General features: G+C 32.8%; 3 protein-coding genes across 3 annotated transcripts; 2 read left to right on the top strand and 1 right to left on the bottom strand.

Annotated features, from left to right (window-relative positions):
- The first annotated feature begins 1,329 nt into the window (after positions 1 to 1,329).
- On the top strand, positions 1,330 to 7,074 carry LOC127065804 (serine protease 53-like). Its single transcript, XM_050998660.1, is given in 11 exon segments — positions 1,330 to 1,483; positions 1,643 to 1,811; positions 1,885 to 2,020; positions 2,107 to 2,211; positions 2,321 to 2,637; positions 3,440 to 3,512; positions 3,864 to 3,952; positions 4,108 to 4,246; positions 4,338 to 4,451; positions 4,602 to 4,754; positions 6,765 to 7,074. Coding segments are annotated over 11 exon segments (1,500 nt in total). The 5' UTR covers positions 1,330 to 1,431; the 3' UTR covers positions 6,918 to 7,074.
- On the bottom strand, positions 3,261 to 13,672 carry LOC127065803 (serine protease hepsin-like). Its single transcript, XM_050998659.1, has 12 exons — positions 13,511 to 13,672; positions 13,178 to 13,266; positions 12,799 to 12,940; positions 12,498 to 12,608; positions 11,945 to 12,097; positions 11,099 to 11,242; positions 9,053 to 9,164; positions 8,803 to 8,861; positions 8,248 to 8,336; positions 8,034 to 8,172; positions 7,490 to 7,753; positions 3,261 to 7,262 (listed from the first exon to the last, which is right to left on the bottom strand). Exons 1-12 carry the CDS (start codon positions 13,616 to 13,618, stop codon positions 7,116 to 7,118), a joined length of 1,557 nt encoding a protein of 518 aa, XP_050854616.1. The 5' UTR covers positions 13,619 to 13,672; the 3' UTR covers positions 3,261 to 7,115.
- Positions 13,673 to 16,580: 2,908 nt separating this feature from the next.
- LOC127065744 (trypsin-7-like) lies at positions 16,581 to 18,328 on the top strand. The gene is made up of 7 exons (XM_050998536.1): positions 16,581 to 16,669; positions 17,033 to 17,121; positions 17,191 to 17,300; positions 17,398 to 17,536; positions 17,619 to 17,732; positions 17,812 to 17,992; positions 18,089 to 18,328. Exons 1-7 carry the CDS (start codon positions 16,603 to 16,605, stop codon positions 18,190 to 18,192), a joined length of 804 nt encoding a protein of 267 aa, XP_050854493.1. The 5' UTR covers positions 16,581 to 16,602; the 3' UTR covers positions 18,193 to 18,328.
- The last annotated feature ends 3,595 nt before the right edge of the window (positions 18,329 to 21,923 follow it).

Genomic DNA, 21,923 nt, shown 5'->3' with positions numbered 1-21,923 from the left:
ATCACTCTTGAAATCCTTTGTGTAACCGGAAGAGAAAGAGAGAGAAAGAGAGAAAAAGAAACGAATAGAAGGGATGCAGGAAGGATGCAAGGTGGTCGCTCGAATGTCCAGTCGGAGAATCCTCCTAGGATAGAACTCGTTAGTCCTTTCACGACAGACTTATGGCACCCAAGACCGTTCCCGTTCACAGAAGTTACACCGTCCCAGCCAAACTCCGGCAAGGATCTTCACTTCCTTCCGTTCAAATTGCATCAGCAGCGTCTTCACCGATCAGACTTTCTTTTTCATTGCTCCAGAAATTTCGAAACGTCTTCCTGTCGAGAAATAAGAAATAAAACCGTTTCTCTTTCTCACTATCCAATGAAATCCCTGAAGAGAGATCTCTAACGTCAACAAATTCTTATCATTTTATCTCCCAATGATTATCCGTCCTTTTTTAAAATATAAATTATTATTCCAATTAAAACTAAATTTGAATGATCTTGAAAAATTGAAACTTTAGATTCAATCATATTAAATATTGCTTAATTCAAAGTATTTTCTTTTTTATTATTTTCTCTTCAAAATTACACCGCATAAAGCAAAAAGATCATAATTCAAATCATTTTCACAGAGCCACGGTATTCCTCTTTAAATGAATTTCACGCCTCCATTGACACTGAACGACGATATTCTCAAGTACGAGTCAAAGACAGCTGCCAAGGACACGTATCCTACACGGTAACAGGAAGAGAATTTTGAGAAGGACGAGGAGAGTCGAGTGTCTGGATGAGAGAGGAAGAGAAGAGAAGAAAACAAGGAAAGCGGGAAACAGCCTGTCGTCCCGAAGATTTGATTTATATGTTAATGGCCAAACCATGGTCATGAGCTCGGTTGCTTGCTTGATATAAACTACCCTGACATAACTTTATCTGGTTGTAACTATCCGACAAATACGGCGTACAAGTAATCATGATAATGAAACGATATTGGATAGAAAAACTTTAAATTGAAAGAAATCGACTCGATATGAATCGATAGATATGAATTGATTAATTACAATAAACAAAATTAATTTATTTAGTGCTCGATTTACTTGAATAAAAAAAGGAATAAGAAACAATAACAAACATTATTGAAGTTTTCGAAAAAAAAGTCTCATTTTTGAGAAACATGACGATATAATTAAAAGATAAGATAACATGGAAGATCCGTATAGGAAGTTGAATGAGTAAAAATACGAATCACTATCGAAGATTATAATCGTAGCGTTTCTTTTTTCTTTTTAGAAAATTTTTTTGCAACGTTAATTGTTATTACTCCGCGTAAAAATGAAAACTGTTAAGTGGAAGGTCAACAAACCATTGTATATAAGATAAGATTCAACTTCATTGATTGTTGGTGTTGATCGTATAAAAGCTTCAATGCAACGACTGATTTGATTCTTGCAAAATGTCGCGGAATTTCCTTATTATTTTCGCAGCCCTCTTTACGGGATGTTTCGGTGAGTTTTATAACAAAATTAATAAAATGAAAAAGAATTATCAAATATTATAAAATTGATTCATCCAAAACATGATAACTTTGTACGAATTATATCTTTTAAATAACTATTAAAAATATATGTATTTTCAATTTTTTAATTAAATCAATAACATTGTAGGCTTTTATTTGAAGCATCTGCCGCTTCTGGACCATCGTATCGTAGGTGGAAAATCAGTTGACATTCTGGATCATCCTCATCAAGCGAGTTTATTATTTCAATATGAACACCTCTGTGGTGCTTCTGTAATTAGCGAAAAATGGGTTATAACCGCTGCTCATTGTATGAGGTAATTTTTTTATATTTTAGAAATGAAATGAAATTAAATTTCAAGTATATTAATACTATTATATTAATCTCAGGTTTCCACAGTATTTTTATTTAGTATCGGTGGGTAGTAATGCTACGAAAAGCGGTATAAGATATGGGGTCAACAAAGTTATATCCCATCCAATGTTCGATCCTGCAACTTTAGATTACGACGTCAGTCTTATTGAAGTATGTATGAATGAAACATGAAAATTGTATCGTAGATGTAATTTTAAGTAATAGACTTATTATATTTTCCGTGTGTTTGATTTTAGGTCCAAGAAAACATATATTTGAATAACGAAGTAAAGCCGATAAAACTTACTTTCTCAGAACCAACATATGGTTTTATGAATGTCACTGGATGGGGAAAATTAAAGGTATACAATAAATCTTCGACTTTACTAAAATATTTTGTACAAATAACATATCACGACTTTTTCATTCTTGATTTCTTCTATGTAGAGCTGAATAATTCGATAATTACAGGAATCAGGCGATGATCCATACTCTTTGCAAGGAGTAAATGTGCCCATTATTAGCAGAGAAAACTGTCAAGCAGCTTACAGAGACATTGCTAATATAACTGAACATATGATTTGTGCTGGTATGGAGAAAGGTGGTAGGGATGCCTGTCATGGTGATTCCGGAGGACCACTTTCAGCAAATGGTACACTTTATGGAATCGTTTCATGGGGACATGGATGTGCCCAACCAAATTATCCCGGTGTATATACTAACATTGCATCTTTACGCTCCTGGATTTTGAAAATGAGTGGTGTTTAATATGATTTAAATGAAAAAGTGTAATTGAATCTATTGACTCTATGCAAATATCACAAAAACTTTAATGAAAAAAAAATTTAACGTAAACAAATTTAACATAGATTATGGAAATATATTATATACGTTAAATTCGATATTACAAGACTCGCACATTTAAACGTAAAAAATTTCATTGTCTTAGGACAAATAAATTATGATAATAGTTTAACGTAACAATAAAATTGTAATGCCATTGTTAATTAATAACTATGAACTACTATTGATACCATAATCTCAACTATAATAAAATGTATAAAGTCTCGTCATAATTATACTTTGTCGACGACGACTATACGTAGTATATACCTAATCTATTGATTATTACGATATATTATCGCTACATTTCGAGATGATACGATATCTCTTCGAACGTTTGACTTGTTTATGAAGCTATGAAATAAAATAACATAAGAAAAATCAAATTTTATCTATAGACATTATTTCGATGTTAAAATGTCGAAAAAGTTACAAGAGGAGATCGAAATAACGACAATCTTTCTGATTTACACGTAAAACGTTTTTCGTTATTCTTAAGAATCGATAATGCCCGAAATAAATTTTATCTACGATGTTATATCCAGTTCCGTTAAAGAGACACGAGATATTTCTACGTATACTGTCATCGAGGTGTGATCGATCATCAACAAAATGGCGTTAAAGAATATTCTCTTGATTTGTGCTATCTTTATTGAGAGTAAGTGTTATTTTTTCTTCTCTTTTTCCCAAATCAATACTGACTATTTCAAAAAAATATTTCTACAAAATATAATTATGTATATCGAGGCGTGTCTATGTATATATAGTTTTCGTTCTTAGAGAGGCCAAAAAGGTGTCTATCAAAGAGTACCCCTATCACGTAAGTCTATGAAATAATTTTTTACCGATTTATATCGTGCAAACCACTCTCGATAACGTGAGTAAAATAACCTACACCTATATAATCTATAATGAGAAAGAAAGGAAGAGAAAGAGAGAAGAAGAGAGAGAATACTTATTTACATGTTATCGTTATTAAATAATTTTGGTTCTTTTCTTAGCTTTAAAGATAGTAAACCTTTAAAGGTAAAGTAATTCTTATTTAAAAAAAATACGAAAACAGGACATTAAATATATTTTATTAAGCATGATAAATAATTAAAACTAAAATTAAATTTGTATCATTTGTATTTTTCTTTAATTAATTAGAAAGTATTGTTTCCTCTTTTAGGTGTCTATTCAAAAATTCGGAAAGCACATATGCAGTGGTGCATTGATATACGAATCCTGGATTTTAACCGCAGCATCCTGCGTATTCAAGTATATACATATGCTTCTCTCATATATTACATTTTTCACTAATGAATATTATTATTTATTCAATTTAATACTCCCAGAAAAATATGTCTAAAGTTCCTAATTAATTCAATTTTAATAGAAAAATCTCGTATCACATAATTCTAAATTATTCTTAGCTCGAAGACATCCGATGTTAAGATACGCGTTCGTTCTGAATCTTTAGTAAGCAAGGGAGATAATTTGGATGTGAGTAACATCGTTATCCACAATAAATTTGACAAATATGTTAATATCAACGACATAGCATTGATAAGGGTTTGTATTATCAATACAAAAACATTTTAACCGATAATTTTCTTGATGTTAATAAAAAAAAAAGTATACTTGAGCTAAATCTCCTATTTAGTTGAAAATGCCAGTAATGTTTGGGCAAAAATTGCAACCGATTGGTTTGCCAGAAAATACGGACATCATTAAAGATAATACCATATCTTTCGTTACTGGCTGGCAACGAAAATCGGTATGTAAAACTTTTCATATTATCTAAATAACGATTATTAATCAATCATTTACATGACAAATATAATTAAAATTCGATGAATCTAGCTATCAGTCCTAAAACTTTGGATTCTATGTTTAATATCCAAGTACACAGTGGATTGATTCTCAGTTTCAGAAAATATCTATTGAACCTGAGTTATCGGTAATAAGTGTGATGACCGTAAATCAGAAGAGATGCGCATCCCTGATGCCAAGCTACAAACCACTCTCCGAGAAAATGCTTTGTGCTGGTAACATGACTAAAGGAGTGGAAACGTGTCAGGTAAGGAAATTTATTTAAAAATGTAGATGATTAAAAGAGATTAAAAAAAAATGGAAATAATTGATGATCGCGAAGCACCCATAAGTAAACACTTTCAAAAAGTTTTCTCACCTCATCCAAATGTCTGAACGATAAACGCATGTATGATCACGGCGTATAATACATATGTATAAGCTAAGGCACGTACATAAGTACTTATGTATGTATATCTATATACTTTCCGTTACGAAGCACGTTCGGGTGTCAGAGGCAGAGGTTAAGGAACAATGGGAGACCTTACTATGGAAAGCACGCCTTTTGCTTTTCTTCTTTCTCATTTTTTCTTTCTCTTTATCTTCGTCTGATAAGAAAGCCTTTTCAACGCTTTACACTTTATTGCTTGAATAAAATCGAGGTTAATAATTTTTGTCTAAATATTCAAAAGCCTTACACATCATTGATATTATTTTATTTTTGATCGTATTTAAACAGAAAAGTAATTATGACAGAATATCTTATCTGATTATAAATGTTATGGTAAATGTAACATTGTATCTACTAGAGACATATCTCAAGTACTTATATATACCGCGATAAGTAGGTATTATTTCTAAATAGATAAAAAAATCAAAGATAGAAAAGTACCCGTTCGATCAAAAAATGAAGCAATGACTAGTCTCAGATAAAAGTAATTTCCTCTAGATGCTATCATTTTATCTTGAATATGTCTCACAAAAATGGATGCACGTATCTCTCGGTCATGATCGATGTACTACAGAATCAACTAATACATACAACGATTTTGTTCTCTGTGATTGTTACAGTGACGTATTAGATAACTACTGTCATTTGTCAGCGGCAAACGATTTATACGATTGTTCCTAACGCACCACCGCGAATTCCCGCTAGAAACTCGCAATTTAATTACTATTTTACAAGTTAACACGAGCGACGGTGATTTTATTGAAGCACTTGAAAAAAAAAAAAAACTACCGTGGAAAAATGTAATCAAATATAAAATCACGATGAAATCCGATAAAAGGGGCGCGAAAAATTTATTATCGACTACTTTGCCACTATTTGTTGATCATAAAAAATAGAAATAATAATGATAATAAAAAAAAAAGAGAATAAAAAAATAATAAAAAGCACTTCCTATATCGCATCTCCGTGATCGCACTTCAACGCATAGCTATGATAAAAATGAAAGGCGTCGCACGTCTATCCGGGAGACTCGCGCTTTTTATTCCATGAAAATCGGTTTTTATTCGATCGACACGTTTTCAAAGGATTTAAACGAAAGCACGCGCAAGCACCACTCGCATCGTCGTGGAGAGACCTCTTCGAGTCCTCTGTATTCGAAAGCCCCGGCATTTGAAATGGCGCGGTGATAACGTTAATTTCGAAAGTATCTCGGCGATATATCCGTAAATGGACTCTTTGTGCTCGATTCATGCAGGTTGAACCTCTAACGATACTCCAGCGTCCTCTTGAAAAGTACTCTTCGACGAGAAGAGCTTTGGGAATGCTTAAGAGAACCTTCTTGAATACAGAATACGAACTACGGAATCGAAATTGAATATTATTGAAAGAATATAATGGTGCCGGTCTGCCGATAAAATGCCGAAACTTCTTTTCTTAATAAAATCGTCACCCAAATGCCTCAACAGACTCGCATTCATTCTCTTCGCTTCAAATTTTACGAATACATTCGTGAATCTTCTCTCTTCCTCTCTCTCTCCCTCTCTCTCTTTCTATCTCTATATGCGATAAGGAATTCCAATGTCGATTCTACCGAACGTCACGTTTTATTGATCTTTCTATTATTGTTAAACAATAATACCAAGTCAATACGAGAACGTCAGTGTAAACGTTGAAATCGATTCGATCTCGTTGCAAGTATTTACTCAAGAGTTATGGCCAAAATTGAAGAGCGACGTTCGAGTTATTTGCAAACAATGGACGAGCAAGGAGAATTAATCTGAACACGATCTTGATCATTTACCGAAATCGTCTCACGTATGTTTGTAGGGAGATCTAGGAGCACCTCTCATGGTAGACCAGATGCTGATTGGGATTCTATCCTATGGATTAGGATGTGAAACTATGCTACATCCGGGTGTCTATACCCGTATCAGTAATTACCTTGAGTGGATTGCATCGAATTCGGGTATCCACTACTAAACTATTAATTTAGAAAATTAGAAAAATTTAGGAAATTAGAAAGTATATATCAGAAATGATCGCGCAGCCATCTATATTCGAGAACAATGTCTACCTAAAATATTGTAATCATTGGATATTTATATAGTAATAAAAATATACAAAACTACTTTTCTTACGTTCCGAAACATTATTGTTAAAAATTGCTTATTTTACTTCTCATACACCAGCATGTTCAGTTATCCAAGATCTAAGAGCTGCTACTCGCGTATAAACCCCAGGATATGCTGGTTCTGCACATCCATAACCCCAAGATACAAGGCCAATTAGTTTTCCGTGTTGTACTAATGGTCCTCCGCTATCACCCTAAAAGAAGCAATTAAAAAGCAATCGCTTATTTTCGTTTCTTTCGTAAATAAGTTACATCAGTATTAAAATTATTATGAAAATACATCAAGAAACATTATAATATATAAAAAACGAAAATAATTTACAGAAGTGCATTAAAATTGTATCAAATAATGTACAAGGAAAAATAAATGATTAATAAACTTGTATACTTGTTGGATGAATCGAAATCAATTGTGGTTTACCTGACAAGCATCTCTCCCACCAACATTTAAATAACCAGCGCACAGCATTCTTGACGTGATCTCACGACCCATATACAAGTATGAACAATTTCTATTCGAGAGAACCGGCACTCTTACTTCGCGTAATTTATCGGACAACACCCCGTTCTTTCTTAAGACGCCCCAACCTGTCACAACAGCCTTAGAACCTGTCGTATACTGATCCGTAGTTTTCGCTAAAGAGATGGGTCTCATATTTTGTCCAAAATGAAATGACTTCTCTAACTATAATTGTAATTATATTAGAATATAATTAAATCAAATGTTCATATCACATAAACGAAATAAAGATCAAAAAAGAATCATTTTTAAGTATTAAATATAATATTTGAAGAATCGATTTAAATCTTTGGACAATGTTAATGGTAAATAATATTACCCTCATTTCGATTAATAGCTTTTATTTCGAAGGAAAGGATATTTGAAGATTTTTCATAAAAGGAAAGCTTCAATTAAAAATTATCATGAACCTCGTAGAAATAGATTTTATAGGATTAGTACTTACTCGAATCAATGCGATATCATAATCCGAAGTCTGATGATTGTAATTCTCATGAATAATAATTTCCTTAGCACGGATCATTATACCTCTCATTCTTAAATCCGATATTCCTGCCTTTATCGAGACGTATCTTACAAATGTGCTACAAGAAAAGATATAAGTTAGAATACAAATTTGTACATATAATTTATTCTCAAAAATAAAACGTTCTACGCACTCTTTTACGCAGTGAGCTGCAGTGATAATCCATTCCTTACTAATGATAGCACCACCGCAGATGTGACGAGTATTAAATCGAACAGAAACCTATGTATTCGATCATATAAGTATATCATTCTATTCATTCTATTTGATTATGCTAATTTATAAATATACTCATAGCAAAAATCGATTATATGTCAACATAAAACTCTTCTTCGAACTACAAATTTCATTGGTTATTCAACCGAAACTGTTTAACTAAAATAACAAAATACTTTTTACTAAAATTACTTTACTTTTAACTAAATTACTTGTAACTAAGATCAAATCTAAAAGAATTATTTAAAAAATCTTCGTATAAATCAAGTATGATAATTCAATTGATCTGTGTAGATATATCGGATACAATAAATCAACGAAACGTAATATATAACGTATATTCACGTTTCTAATCCGGTTTAGAGAAACTACATAGTAACATAGGTACAATATTTGTCTCGCTGGTTACGCCCCGAGGACTTCGATTCGACGATCGTCGCTTAACTAGTTAATAATTGTCCGAAACACTCACTTGGTAGGGGTGCTGATGAATGCTGGTCTGTTGGCCACCAACAATGCGACCCTCGTCGTCTAAAATGCCGAATTATCCAGATCAATATTTCGCCAGGAATTGTTGCCGAGCAATGGTCGTCTATTACCAACGAATCGCTCGACTTCCAATCTCGTTTCGACGAACAAAGTAACGACATTTGTCCATTACGTGATCGTTTCGAAGACGTTCAAAGAATAAAAGAAAAAGAATGTAAAGTAACGATACGTACAATCCCAATTAAAATCCTGAGAGAGAACCAGCTGTGCGAAGAGAAAAAAAAACGATAGGAAGAGTCGAGTACGCATGATGAGAGACGAGTCGAGACAAAAGCCAGGAAAGAACTACCTGTCGGTCGTTCGGCTTGATTCTCTTTTATTTCGATATTTAGGAATCTAGGTTAATAGACGTCTGTATCAATTTTGAACGATGAATCGGTCTTCTCGCAACCTTTGTATCAGAATACCTAATGATAGTCGATAATCGATTTATACGATAGTTAAAAAAAAGTTTATTCTCGAATAACAACCATGCGCTGTTCTACTTAGAGACATCTAATGACATCGCGAACGATGATACCAATCTCGTACGTGGAGTGCTCAGCAACTCTATCGTACAAATATCTGAGAAATCCAATAACGTAATTATACGTATATTCCCATAGACCGCCGAAGTTCCAAGGTATTTAACATCTAGGAACTTCCTTCTCGGTGAGAAATATCGTGGGGCTATACAAGAGGAAAGGTGAAGGTAAAATTAGAAATCGGTGCACGTGTGCTCGCCTAGATGCGAGGACAGCGTAAAGTCTAACAAAACGCTTCCGTGCTCGTGTTATATCTCATTGTTATCTCAGTGAGAGTGGATATACGGAAGTAGTGCATGCAAGCTGCTGAACTAGTAGGAAACTGGCTAGATATCCAGGTAATATCGATTGCTTACCAACCATAATGCGCATTGTATTAGTATGCCACGGTCGGTATGATTCTTAACGACTCGAAGGGCGCAAGGTGAGCCAAAGCAAGAACAGAGAAGGTGGTTGAACCTTAGCCTTTCCTTCCGTGTATTACCCTCGGAAGAAGACGACGATCACCGTATCACGTACAATAGCAATGCTCTTTATGTGCCAGCATTCTAGGACCGAAGGTAAGCATGGCCATTTCGTGCTGCCCTTTACGAGTCAGCCATCTGTGCGAACTTAGAAAACCGTTTATGCAAGGTCACACCGCGACAAAATTCAGAGCACGTTCGCGTCAGCTCGAGAATTAATAATTCCGAATGACGACAAGGATAAGCGTTTAAGGTCGAACGGATTTTTTTCTTCGAAAATTTTACTGCCATTTCGTGAGTACTTTTCCCCGCTCGAAATTTCGATGCTAGAGAGTCCCTGCTTAAAGGGCGCACACGTTGAAACCCTATACTTTTATTATGTAAAGATAACCCGATTTGATTCAAAGAATGAAAGCACGTATTCGACGTCATCGATATACGTACATATCTGATTTACCCATATATAATATTTTTAAGACGATCGTAGGAAAGATCACACTTCGCATTTAGAATTTTATAAATGTAAAAGCTCGACATGTTTACTGATCATCGATGTCTTCAACAAATATTATTTTTATATAATAATATCATAACCCTCGATGCATCATTGAATATATTCATTATATAATATATGCACATATTTAATTCCTCTTTTTTTAAGTTCAAGATTGAAACATTTGCTTTTACAGAACCAATTCGAAAAACGCGAACAATTATCGACTACCAAACTATAGTCGAGGAATTCATCATCGACACCGTTGTTAGTTTCGTTCTGGCAAATAACGCGAATGAATTTCAACGATTGTCGACGACGTAATGTCATTCTCTCGATGAAAGAATGCCAACCGGAAATCCGTTCTTAGGATAATCGACTTTCATTGTTTCCTCGAAAGCCATTTAAACTGCCTGCAAGCCAGGCTCCGATATTTCTCGATACGCTTCGACGATATCGGGGATGTATTATGTAATCATCCTCGTACCTACCGTATAACGACTACGAATCATTGTTAATTTGAAGTTCATTCTACGAAAGAGTCCACTAATGATAAGAGGCACACTTAAAACTGCAATTATAGTTTTTGTTTTTTACTTCAGCAGTAGGATAAAAAATTTATCAAAAGAAAATTTCAAGATACTAGAAAATAAACGTCTCATTTTCCAAGATAGCATTTCACTTAATTAGCACTTGGAAATTATCGATTTTAATTCAACAAAACAATGAATTTTTTTATATCTTCGTCATAGTTGTTATCCAAGCACGTATGGCAGACGTTCTTGTATATATTCCAGGATAACCCTTGGTTGCACACTTTAGACCCCAAGATACGATACCTATCTGTTTGCCATTATACACGAGAGGCCCACCGGAATCTCTCTGTGATCATAATAATGAGAAATTTATTAAAAATATCTTGATTAGAAATTATTATTATACTTATTTTATATTAAAGTAATACGTGAAAACTAAACAACGAAATATCTCGATCAAATCGATCGATAAAAAATAAAATAGCCAAGAATATCTTATGATTTGAGAACTCTATTTTCTTGATGTATAAACCATCGCGAATAAAATTTGATACGACATGGAAAATATTCACTGGTTGATCTAATTTTAAAATATACTACATTTCTCTTTATTCCTTTCAAAATAGAAAATAAGATTTTGCTTGAAGAATTTATCGGATAGATACTTTGGCCATTTCTTTCGTACGCGCGATTCTTCGTTATTTAATTACATATATATTTTTACAAACCGAATAAAAGCTGAACAAAATTTAATTCTAGATCTACGAGTATGACATTTGTGTCATATTGTTATTTGATTATAGAAATATTCGGATACATTTTTAAATAGAATAATATCTAATTCTAATTCTAAATTTGCGAATAAGAATGAATAAAGTACTATCGTTCTTTTTTCATCGTTGACCTACTTCATTTAAGCGTATCAATTTCTTTTTATGCATTTACTACCACATAGATATTAAAGCAACTTTTTCAATCTAAAAACAGTTATTCATTTTGAAAAAAATGTCTGGAAAATTCTGTCACTCACTTTAACAATTTACTTTACCTGACAGGCGTCCTTATCACCGGAGAGATAACCGGCACATATCATTCGTTGCGTGATTTGATACGGGCTCTTACGAAAGATTTCAATGCATTTTTGTTGATCGACGGTGGGTACTGTCAGAGCTTGCAACGTGTTAGATGTATCCGTTGTTGCCTGAAATTTCAAGATATACGTTTTATGAATTAAACAGCCGTTATTTTTATGTCCCTTTCCTTGTTGAATAATTTCGATTTCCTCTGGCTTTTGTTCCGAGATTTGCCGAAGAGAAGGAAAATACGATTGAAATTTGAAGCTGGCATCAACGAGAGAAGTAACCCTTTTCCAACGACTCACAGTTTGCCAATCGAAATCCAGCAAACGTTCGACCAGCCAGGAGGAATGTTTGTTGTGACAACCGGACAATGTCGACCGATCGACAAACCCCCGCTATTTGCACAAATCGCCGGTAATCAGTCTCGACGAGCGTCAATGTCCAAAACTAACTCAACACGTGAGGAATTTGTACGCGTTCGTCGGAATGATATATCCCCTAAGAGAAAAAAAAAATTCTTACCGTCTTTCCCCATCCCGTGATGACAGCATTGAGTCCACCTGGCACGTTTGAGTTCACCGAAGGTAATTTCACTATATTCACTGTCGAACTAAACTTCAGTTCTGAAGCTAACTAACAAAGAATATACAATTTAAGAACTTTTTTGTAGAAATGGTACGTTTCTTTGCATCTTGCTAAGAATGATGGATAACGCATAAGATAAAATTTAAGCTAGAACTTCGACGAACGGTCAGAGCAAAGTAACGTAATAAAATAATAAAAAAAAAAAAACTTTCAAAAGCCTTCGCTCTCTGCCGCTCACCTTTATCAAGCCAACGTCATAATCAAGAGTATGATCGTCATAAAGATTGTGCGGAATAAGTTGAGCTATATTCTCGATGAGCGTACCATCTTTAGCATAATAAGTACTTCCAACACGAACGGAAAGTCCTTTGACTGTTATCCTTTAAAAAGAAAAAGGAAAATAAAAAAAAAAAGAAAGAACAACATCTCCGAATTGTTTGATCTTCGAAATGAACAATTTCGAAATTTGAACGACTACGTGTCTGCTAAAGATCCAAACAAATCGACAACATTTCGAATATTGAGCGACTACAAATGATATTATTTACGAAATACAATTAAAAGGAAAATATGATAACATGAATAAAATTAATCAAAGAGATAAAATTTGTACGAACCTATCAATGCAATGTGCAGCGGTTAGTATCCATAATTTACTTATTATCGAACCGCCGCAGAGAAGTTTATTTTTATAAAGGAGAGATACCTTAAATGAAATAAACAATTAATATTGTTGATATTTGAATAAATTAAATACATCTACTAGTACTTGAGAATATTCAAGCTATTGTAGTATAATATTCACGCATAATAATTTGTTAATTAAATGCCTTCTGTTTAATAAATATGTTTAAAATAAATATTCCTTTTATATATATATAATAATTCTTACTTTCGAAAAATATTTGAAACAAGTATTAAAGTAAAAAGAAAAAATAAATTATATTTACTTGATATGGATGTGCAGTTATCGTGGTAGACTTTCCTCCTATGATTCTAGAATTTATATCTGCTGCAGAGAAAGAAGCGAAAAAAATGAAGAAAAGAATGTATAACATCTTTTCTTCTTAAAGTATAATCCGTACACTGATTTAACATCGCTAAGAATGTTAAATTAACTCGGTACGATTCGAATCGCTATACTGATAACAGGCAGCACTCTTCGATATCGATAGCGCGAATTGATTCACTCGAAGTGTTTCCAAGTAAGATACATCTCGTCTAAAAATATCTTCAAATATTCCTTTTAAACTAATTTGCTAATATATAATTAATATAAATAAGTAAGAAGATACTTCTAAAATAAGTTGTTTAATTCTTTTAACAACTAAATAAATTATTTAATTCTTTTAATTTTATATAAGTCTTGTTTAATTAAAATAGTCCAATGGCAGATTATTCAAATATCGATTAATTTCTATCGTAAATTGTTCTCGTAATATGAACAATTAGTAACCGTATTTAATTACATTTTCGATTCGCTAGAATTACCGAAGCAATACCGGAGAGATTAGAAAATTTTGCGAAACGGCTAACGTCACGGCGAATTTGGGAGGAAATCAACGATAAGAGAAGGAAGACAGTGAGACGAAGAACGGTACTGAGTTTAACGGGTTGAGCTGAATTAATGTTGAACGTTAACGGAAGTAGATAATGCTTCCAGCCAAAACGTCTTAATCTTACGATAGGACTCTACCGGATTAGAAGACATCGTATTTAACGAGCTAAACTCTCACTTCCTACATACCGATACACATGCTCTAATGCTTAGATGCGCACATAGTATACGTGTATATATCTTGTATCTATGTATTATCCAATGAGAATATATGGAAATGAATTTTACGATAGTTCGCCAAAAGGGAAGCGGTTAATGCTTCGCTATATACTCCACCTGACGAATATTTAGTTCATTCGAATGCACCGTTAAAGAAATTTACGATTTTATCATTTCCGTCGTCCGTATAGCTACTTTTTCGATTTTACTTTCAGCCAACAGGAAAGTTATAGTTAATCGTTATAGCACATCGAATTATACGCCTTTAAATCTACCTTCGTCTATCTTCTTCCATTAGCTAACGTATTCCGTTAAGCGTTACGAAAGAGTTTAATAAATGTTCCGTAAAATATTCGTCCATACGCGCGATACTTTTTTATATTTTTTGTATTTTCTCTCTTTTTTTTTTTTTAATATTGTACTTTAATTTCAATGAAACGCGAATAATTTTTCTTTTTCGTTTACTTTCATTAAATCTTATTAAAACTCTCTCTTAATTGAACTTGGTTACATTAACTATCAAACATTATTGCTTAGACAATAATTTCTAAAAGAACTACTTCGTTTTTACGTGGACGGATATACATCAGCGTAACGTTAAAGCTATGTAATAATTTATGTAGCTGAATAAACTATTTCGGAAATGCGAGAACTCGAGTGCAACGTAAATATTAGATGGGCTAACCCGCATGAAATAAGCCATCTATTATTATTAATGATACGGCGTATAATGAATGTACCATATAGTCGAAATAGAAATTATAATAGTTCTACGGCTAAACGACAGTATATATTGTAATGAAAATTTAGTGATACTATTATTATTGAAAAAAAAAAAGAAAAAAGAACTTTTCCTTGATTTATTCGTAAAAACGGAATGAATATCTTTTTATTATTTTTTTCCACAAAGTCATAGATATTCCAATATTAGGAAAGTATTATGAATTCGTAGCATCGATAAAATTTATCAAAAGATCAATAAACCTCGCTCACGGCTATACGTTGAGCGTGAAAACCAATACAGATCGACTTTATCGTCCGAAATGGCTTTTTAATTGGTGCGCATGCATCAACAACGTCAATATCGATAAGAAATTGCCAGGTCAATGGCAATGGCGTATATTAAAAGTCTAATGATCGAATGGAAAACAGCTTAACCATGCTGATATGCTTACGAATTTGTAAAGCTCACGTTCGGCTTTGCTCCGTTTCGTAAATGTTTCGTATGCAAGAAAAAATTTGTTTATTCTACGATATCATACAGCAGAAGATAATAAGAAAAATTACATATGTATTATGCGAGAAAAAAATAAAGAAATAAAAGAAAAATAAACAACAATTCGGAAGAACTTTGTCACATTTTCAAGAAAAATATTTCATCATTGCGTACGCACATATATATGTACAGTATCTACTTTGTCAGGCAGAGAAAATCTACGTACTCGTTTCCACATAAAATCAACAAAAGTCTGCATACGTAATTGCAATTACAACGTGTTTTCTCTTCAGTTTTTATTACGAAATTCGGACTACTCCGAGCTTATGTACATTATCATTCAAGCTTCGCCATATGGTGCACCTATGTACAAGTGCATTTTTACTTTAATTTAGAATTCTTACTAATTACTCGCTAGTAACATCCTAGATAAAACCCTGCCGTTATAATTAAGTAATCAACATATTTTTTTACGTCACTGACGATGCCTTTTCATTCTGCCTGTAGGTACGCGTTCAAAAATGTTACGCAAAGAGAAATAAAATATTTTTCACTCGTTTGAAAATAAATTTCATCTAATCAAGCAAATTACTCGTTAAATAGAGAGAAAAAATGCATAAACAGATTGGACAAAGTATACGCAATCTAGAACAAAATTAGATTTTATATATATTCCATGAAAATTAACAAAGCAAGATTGTTAATTACAAAACATGAAAATACTTGAATATTTATATTAGAAATTCTACGACTGCAGCCAAGTTTAATTCCCTTAAAGACGAAGACTGAAATGTAAACACGATGTTCTGAATTGATGGCGCAACAACGATGCAGCTCAAAATTATCTACATAACTGTTTGAGTCATCTTGCGTGCGAATATTTAAAAATTTCCCATCGTGACGATGACTAAACTGTCCCAATCATATTATTACAAGAATTAGCAATTTTATGATATACGCAAGAATATAATCGTATATATATATATATATGAATTTCAAAAGCTTTATATAGTACGATGAGAGCCATTATTCCTTCAAACAATACTAAAATGATCAAGCTGTTAGTACTGATTTCCTTTCTTAGTTCTTCGGTGATGTCTGACATTTTTAGTTCAGGTATACCTAATATTTTCATACATCTATTCAATCAATCATAAAAACAATATAAAACAATTCCTTTCTTTTTCACAACAAACAAAATTTCACATATAATTCGTACAATATGTTACCAAATATTAGAACCATCAATAAAATAATAATATTTAAACACGTTAGATATAAAAATAATCCAACAGAATTTAAAGAAACAATCGATAATACTTATTAAAGATTCAATTATTACGACGATATAATCGGGAAAAGAAAAACGATAAAAATAAAACGAAAGAATTATAACGTAGAATTGAGTTGAAATATTTCGATGTAAAGATAATTGTAAACGATACGCTGATATCACCGTCTTATTTGAATGTCATATAGACTATTATCGGAAAAGAATAAGCCTGAAGTCAGTGGGACAAAGAATTATCGGAGGAGAGGATGCCGTTATAGAAGAATATCCATTTGCAGTTAGTATACGTCGTGCAATCGAACTTTACGGGCCATTTGACATTTAGAAAATTATTCTTTCCTTGCAGGTTTCCCTACAGAACAATGTCACGATTTTTGGCCACGATGTCGTACATTTTTGCGGCGGTAGTATTATCAGTGATACGTGGATAATAACATCGGCTCAGTGTGCTCTCAGGCAAGACCAGTTCGAACTCATTCGACATAGTATACTCGTATAGTTATATCTATTGACAAGTTCTCTCCTATAAATTCGAATATTCCTCTTCTTGCAGTATAAACGTTATGGAATTTCACATTAGAGCGGGTAGCACGTATTATTATAAAAACGGTACAATATACAATGTTGAAAAGATCGTTGTCCACCCTGCCTTCAATTATCAAAATAATGATTTCGACATTGGACTTGTAAAGGTAACGATATTTTAACAGCGACCAATCAACTATCTTAGCTATTTGACTAAAATGTCTTACAAAAAAATTCTTTACATTTCAGCTAAAGAAGAAGATAGTGTTTGATAAATTTAAGCAACCGATTAAATTATTTGAAAAAGATCAGATAATCAAGAATGATATTGAAATTATGGTCGTTGGTTGGGGAGCAACACGGGTAAGAGAAATAAAAAATAATGAATATTTTTTAAACGACTAAGTTAAAATACTTTTTCCGGTTGAATATCTCCTTTCAGAATGTTGGTCCATTCTCCGAGAACTTGAAAAAAACTGATCTACAAAAAATTAGTAACGAAGAATGTACATCGACGTACGGATATCAATTAACTAATCGAATGTTTTGCGTTATCGCCAACAATCATAAACCATGTGTCGGTGATTCCGGTGCTCCGGCTATAATAAACAACACACTAATTGGTAAACTAAGACTTTTTATTCCATTTGAATATAAACCATTGACTAAGTATTAATAAACAATTTAAAAACAATAATCTAAAATATTCTTTAATATAGGTGTGGCATCGTGGAGCGAAGCGTGTGGATTTTCATACCCAACTGCCTATGCGAGCCTATCTTATGTGATAGATTGGATTAAAGAAGAAACTGCAATATCTTAATCGATAACAAATATTCGATTTCTCTGAAATTTATTTAAAATTTGTATGATATTCATACTCGCGATTAATTGTAGTTTTTGAATTACACACATATGTACTTTATTTTTTAATAAAATTAAAAGGAAAAGAAATGCAAACTCTATCAGATTATCAATGTATTTTCCATATTATTTTACTTCCTGAAAGAAACGAAAGATTATTAACATTAAAATAATGAAGTTTAAAGATTAAGGCAAAATGAAATAAAATTTCTATTGTACTTATAAATGGAAAGAATGTCAATATGAAAGATGAGCAAAGAATATGCTTTCCAAGTAGTAGGTGTCTAGTCTTATCGAAACAGCAATGTTAAGATCTAATAGGTCTGAGGTAATGCGATGATCCCATTAAATCGGACACAAGATCCGCAAGCTACGCCGATATCCATCGATGGTTCACAACATCGATCCGTGTTCGTCGAGTCCACTCATTGGTTCGTCTTTCACTCTTATTTTCCGCGTCGTGACGCTACTTCTTCATGCTGTTGAGAAAACTACTTTCTATGACATGAGAAAAAAAAAAGAAAAAAGATAAAAAAAGAAAAATATCATTGATAGACTAAAAATGACATCTTACTCTACGAAATGTATTAGTCTTGATTCGAGGTTTTGAGGTCAATCGATAAATCATACGAAAAATTATCATTTTTACTTAGAAAGTATTATACTTATTTAATGCTTTTGAAATGTTATCGTTTCGTTCAATTGAAAAAATTATGAGCGATTTTAAACTAGAAAATTATACAAATGTTTTTGCGATATTATTATCTTTTAACAAAGGCTATCGTTCATTACAACTAAAAATAATTTAAAAGTACTCAGTAAAATGTTTCAATCATAGTACTTCGATATTATTGATAGAATTATTCTTTATGACTGAATCTTAATAATCCATCGATTGCTAAGCGATTACTTCTCAATCTTCAAAGGAGAAGTAATTCCTTTTACTTTAAATCGTTTCTCGGGATTCAAAGCGATTCAGGTGTTCTCATTATCGCTTATCGCTTACTAAACTCAAAGCATCGTTAATAACACGACAAGATATTACGTCATTAACCACAGCAATTATTATTAATTTGATTATGCGGCGTCTCGCATTTCCTCGCTAATTTCACTTCTACGATGGCCATCCATTTTACTCGTTTATTAGTAATAATACGTCCAAACTAATAAAACATGTTCCATGATTACTAAATAATAAAGTATTGTTGAAACGTTCTATAATCTATTAAACTTTTCAATGAAAAGATATATGATTTAAAAAGTATTCACTTTTCAAAAACATAAAATACAAAACAGTTGAGATACACTAAAATACTTTTTTAAAAAACAATATTACATAGAATATTAGATAGATATTTTTAGAAAAACAATATTATATAGAAATTTTACTTAAAAACTAAATAGCTGTTAGACAATCTGTAAAAAGTAAAAGTTCAAGGTAAATAAAAGTTGCGAATCACAGGCACTCGATGAGGAAAAATTGTTTTCGTTAGGATATTATTACGATCGTTCTGAAAGCTTTTTCCTATAATTCTCATACACGAATCCTCGTCCTCTTCATTAATATGCGTAACTGTTAACGACATAATCGAACGAGCAATGATTATTATTAACGAGATAGGAAATATGTATGTAGAAAGATAAAAGAGGACAGGATGAAGATATAAAACAATATAGTTATAACGCTTTGATATCCATAATCGTGATAAAAGGGATTCTTTGGTGGATTATATGACGCTCTCTATACTATATCAAGCGACTATGAATCATAATTCAGTAATTTGCGTCAGACTGGACGGTAAAATACAGTGAATACTAACTACACGTAAAGCCATTACATGACGGGTATCGTATCCTTCGAAATATACATTATACTATACGAATATTACAAAGAGGCCAGTGATATAACGTTTAATATCATCCGAAGCTGTTTTCAGCGAAGCGTCCCAAGCGAAAATACGTAAATCAAATGTAAATATTATCCTTTAAAAAAAATAAAAGCGTATTTTCGCCTTACAACAAGGAAATTGATGAAAACAAAACGAGGGACGAACGAAAATAAACAAAAATTTGTAAATAAAGAAGCGTGATAAAGAATAAACGACGTAACATTGTTATTGACGTTGTCACTGACGAACAAGAAATTTCGTGAGAGAATAGCGAACATTTTTTTCAAACGAATGTCACATAACGATTCCACGAAAAATATCTTCTTGTACACCGTCAATTAACCTCGCAATGAGTGGAGTAAATGGAAACGTTAATAACCCGCTAGGTAGGAGAGAATGGGAGAGTGGTAACGTGTAGAAAAGGATGGACGAAAGAGGGGATAACGGAAAATGTGGTTTCAAAGTAAGAGAGAGATAGGAAAAAGAGAGATGGCATTTTCTGTAGAATCGCTCTGCAGAAAAGCAAAAGCTTAGTATGTACGGAAAATGCCATAGTCGAGGCGCTTATTGCAACAATTTGGCAAGATCCTCGACGATATTAGCACCGCTACGAAACCACAGTTATCCCCTACATGAAACGCACCCTTCTCTCTCTCTCTCTCCATACCACTTTCTCCCCCCCTCTCTCTCTCTCTCTCTCTCTCTCTCCCTCTAGTTCTCACTTTTTACCTTCGTTTTTTTTCAGTACGTTAGAAACTTAATAACATAAAACCGACAAATACGCAACGCCCTTTGGTAGACGCAGTGTCATTACTCGTGTTATATACCATATTTTTTCTCACTCGACTAAAAAATAAAAGAATCTCGGTCCCACGAGAATTTCTTTCCCTTCCCTTCTATCCTATCTATCGCTTATTCTTCTTCTTCCTCTTCTTCTTTTTTCAGAGTGTATTACTATTTTCTCAAGTACCAATTTAAATACTTGAGTCCAATTACTATGTGCGTATATATACTTATGTATATATATATATATATATATATATATATATATATATACATATTATATATACATATTCATACACACACCACATATAAATTTATCTGTGTGAAAATAATACGGATTTTTCTTTCATTAAATTCATATCTTCTCTTAATTTCTTTTTTATACTACTCGAGAGACACACACACACACATACACATATATATATAGACTAAAACTAAAAGTTTGAGTGGAAAAAACTGAAGAGAAAAATCGAATAAAGTAAAGCACATCTTTTTTAGATATAGACTTTTTATTCACGCATGTCGATTATAAATTCTTCCCAACGTTCTCTTTCTAAACGTTGCTCAATGTAGACGTTCAGAAAAAAAGAAAAGATATAGAGTAATCAAGGAAAGAAACCCTTTTTAAAGTCAGAAAGGTAAAGAATGAAGTCGTAGCTTCCATGAGGATAAGGAAGTACGATGTGAAAGAAGCACTAAGTTGGAAACGCAACGGCAAACCATCTTTCCGAGAGTACTTCTTGGTATGAACGTTTTTCTTAATTTAAGTCGTTTACAAGGTGGCGTTCAGACAGGGACTGGCCTGGCCACACTTCATTCTTGAACATTAACGAAAATTTAAAGGCATTACAACGATTTTCGCGAAAGAGGAGCGAGTGGGAACGCTTCTTTAAAAAAAGAAAAAAAGGAAAAAGAACAAAAATTTTTAATTCACAACTTGATGGTCCAGCGTCATTCATTTCGCTTATCAATACGAGAGAGTTTAATAAACAACGAATAATAATCCTTGGCATTGGTT

Source organism: Vespula vulgaris, chromosome 8, assembly GCF_905475345.1.
Source record: "Vespula vulgaris chromosome 8, iyVesVulg1.1, whole genome shotgun sequence".
NCBI classification, from domain to species: domain Eukaryota; kingdom Metazoa; phylum Arthropoda; class Insecta; order Hymenoptera; family Vespidae; genus Vespula; species Vespula vulgaris.
Note: the sequence above shows the minus strand (reverse complement) of the source record. Positions and strands in the feature narration are given on the sequence as shown.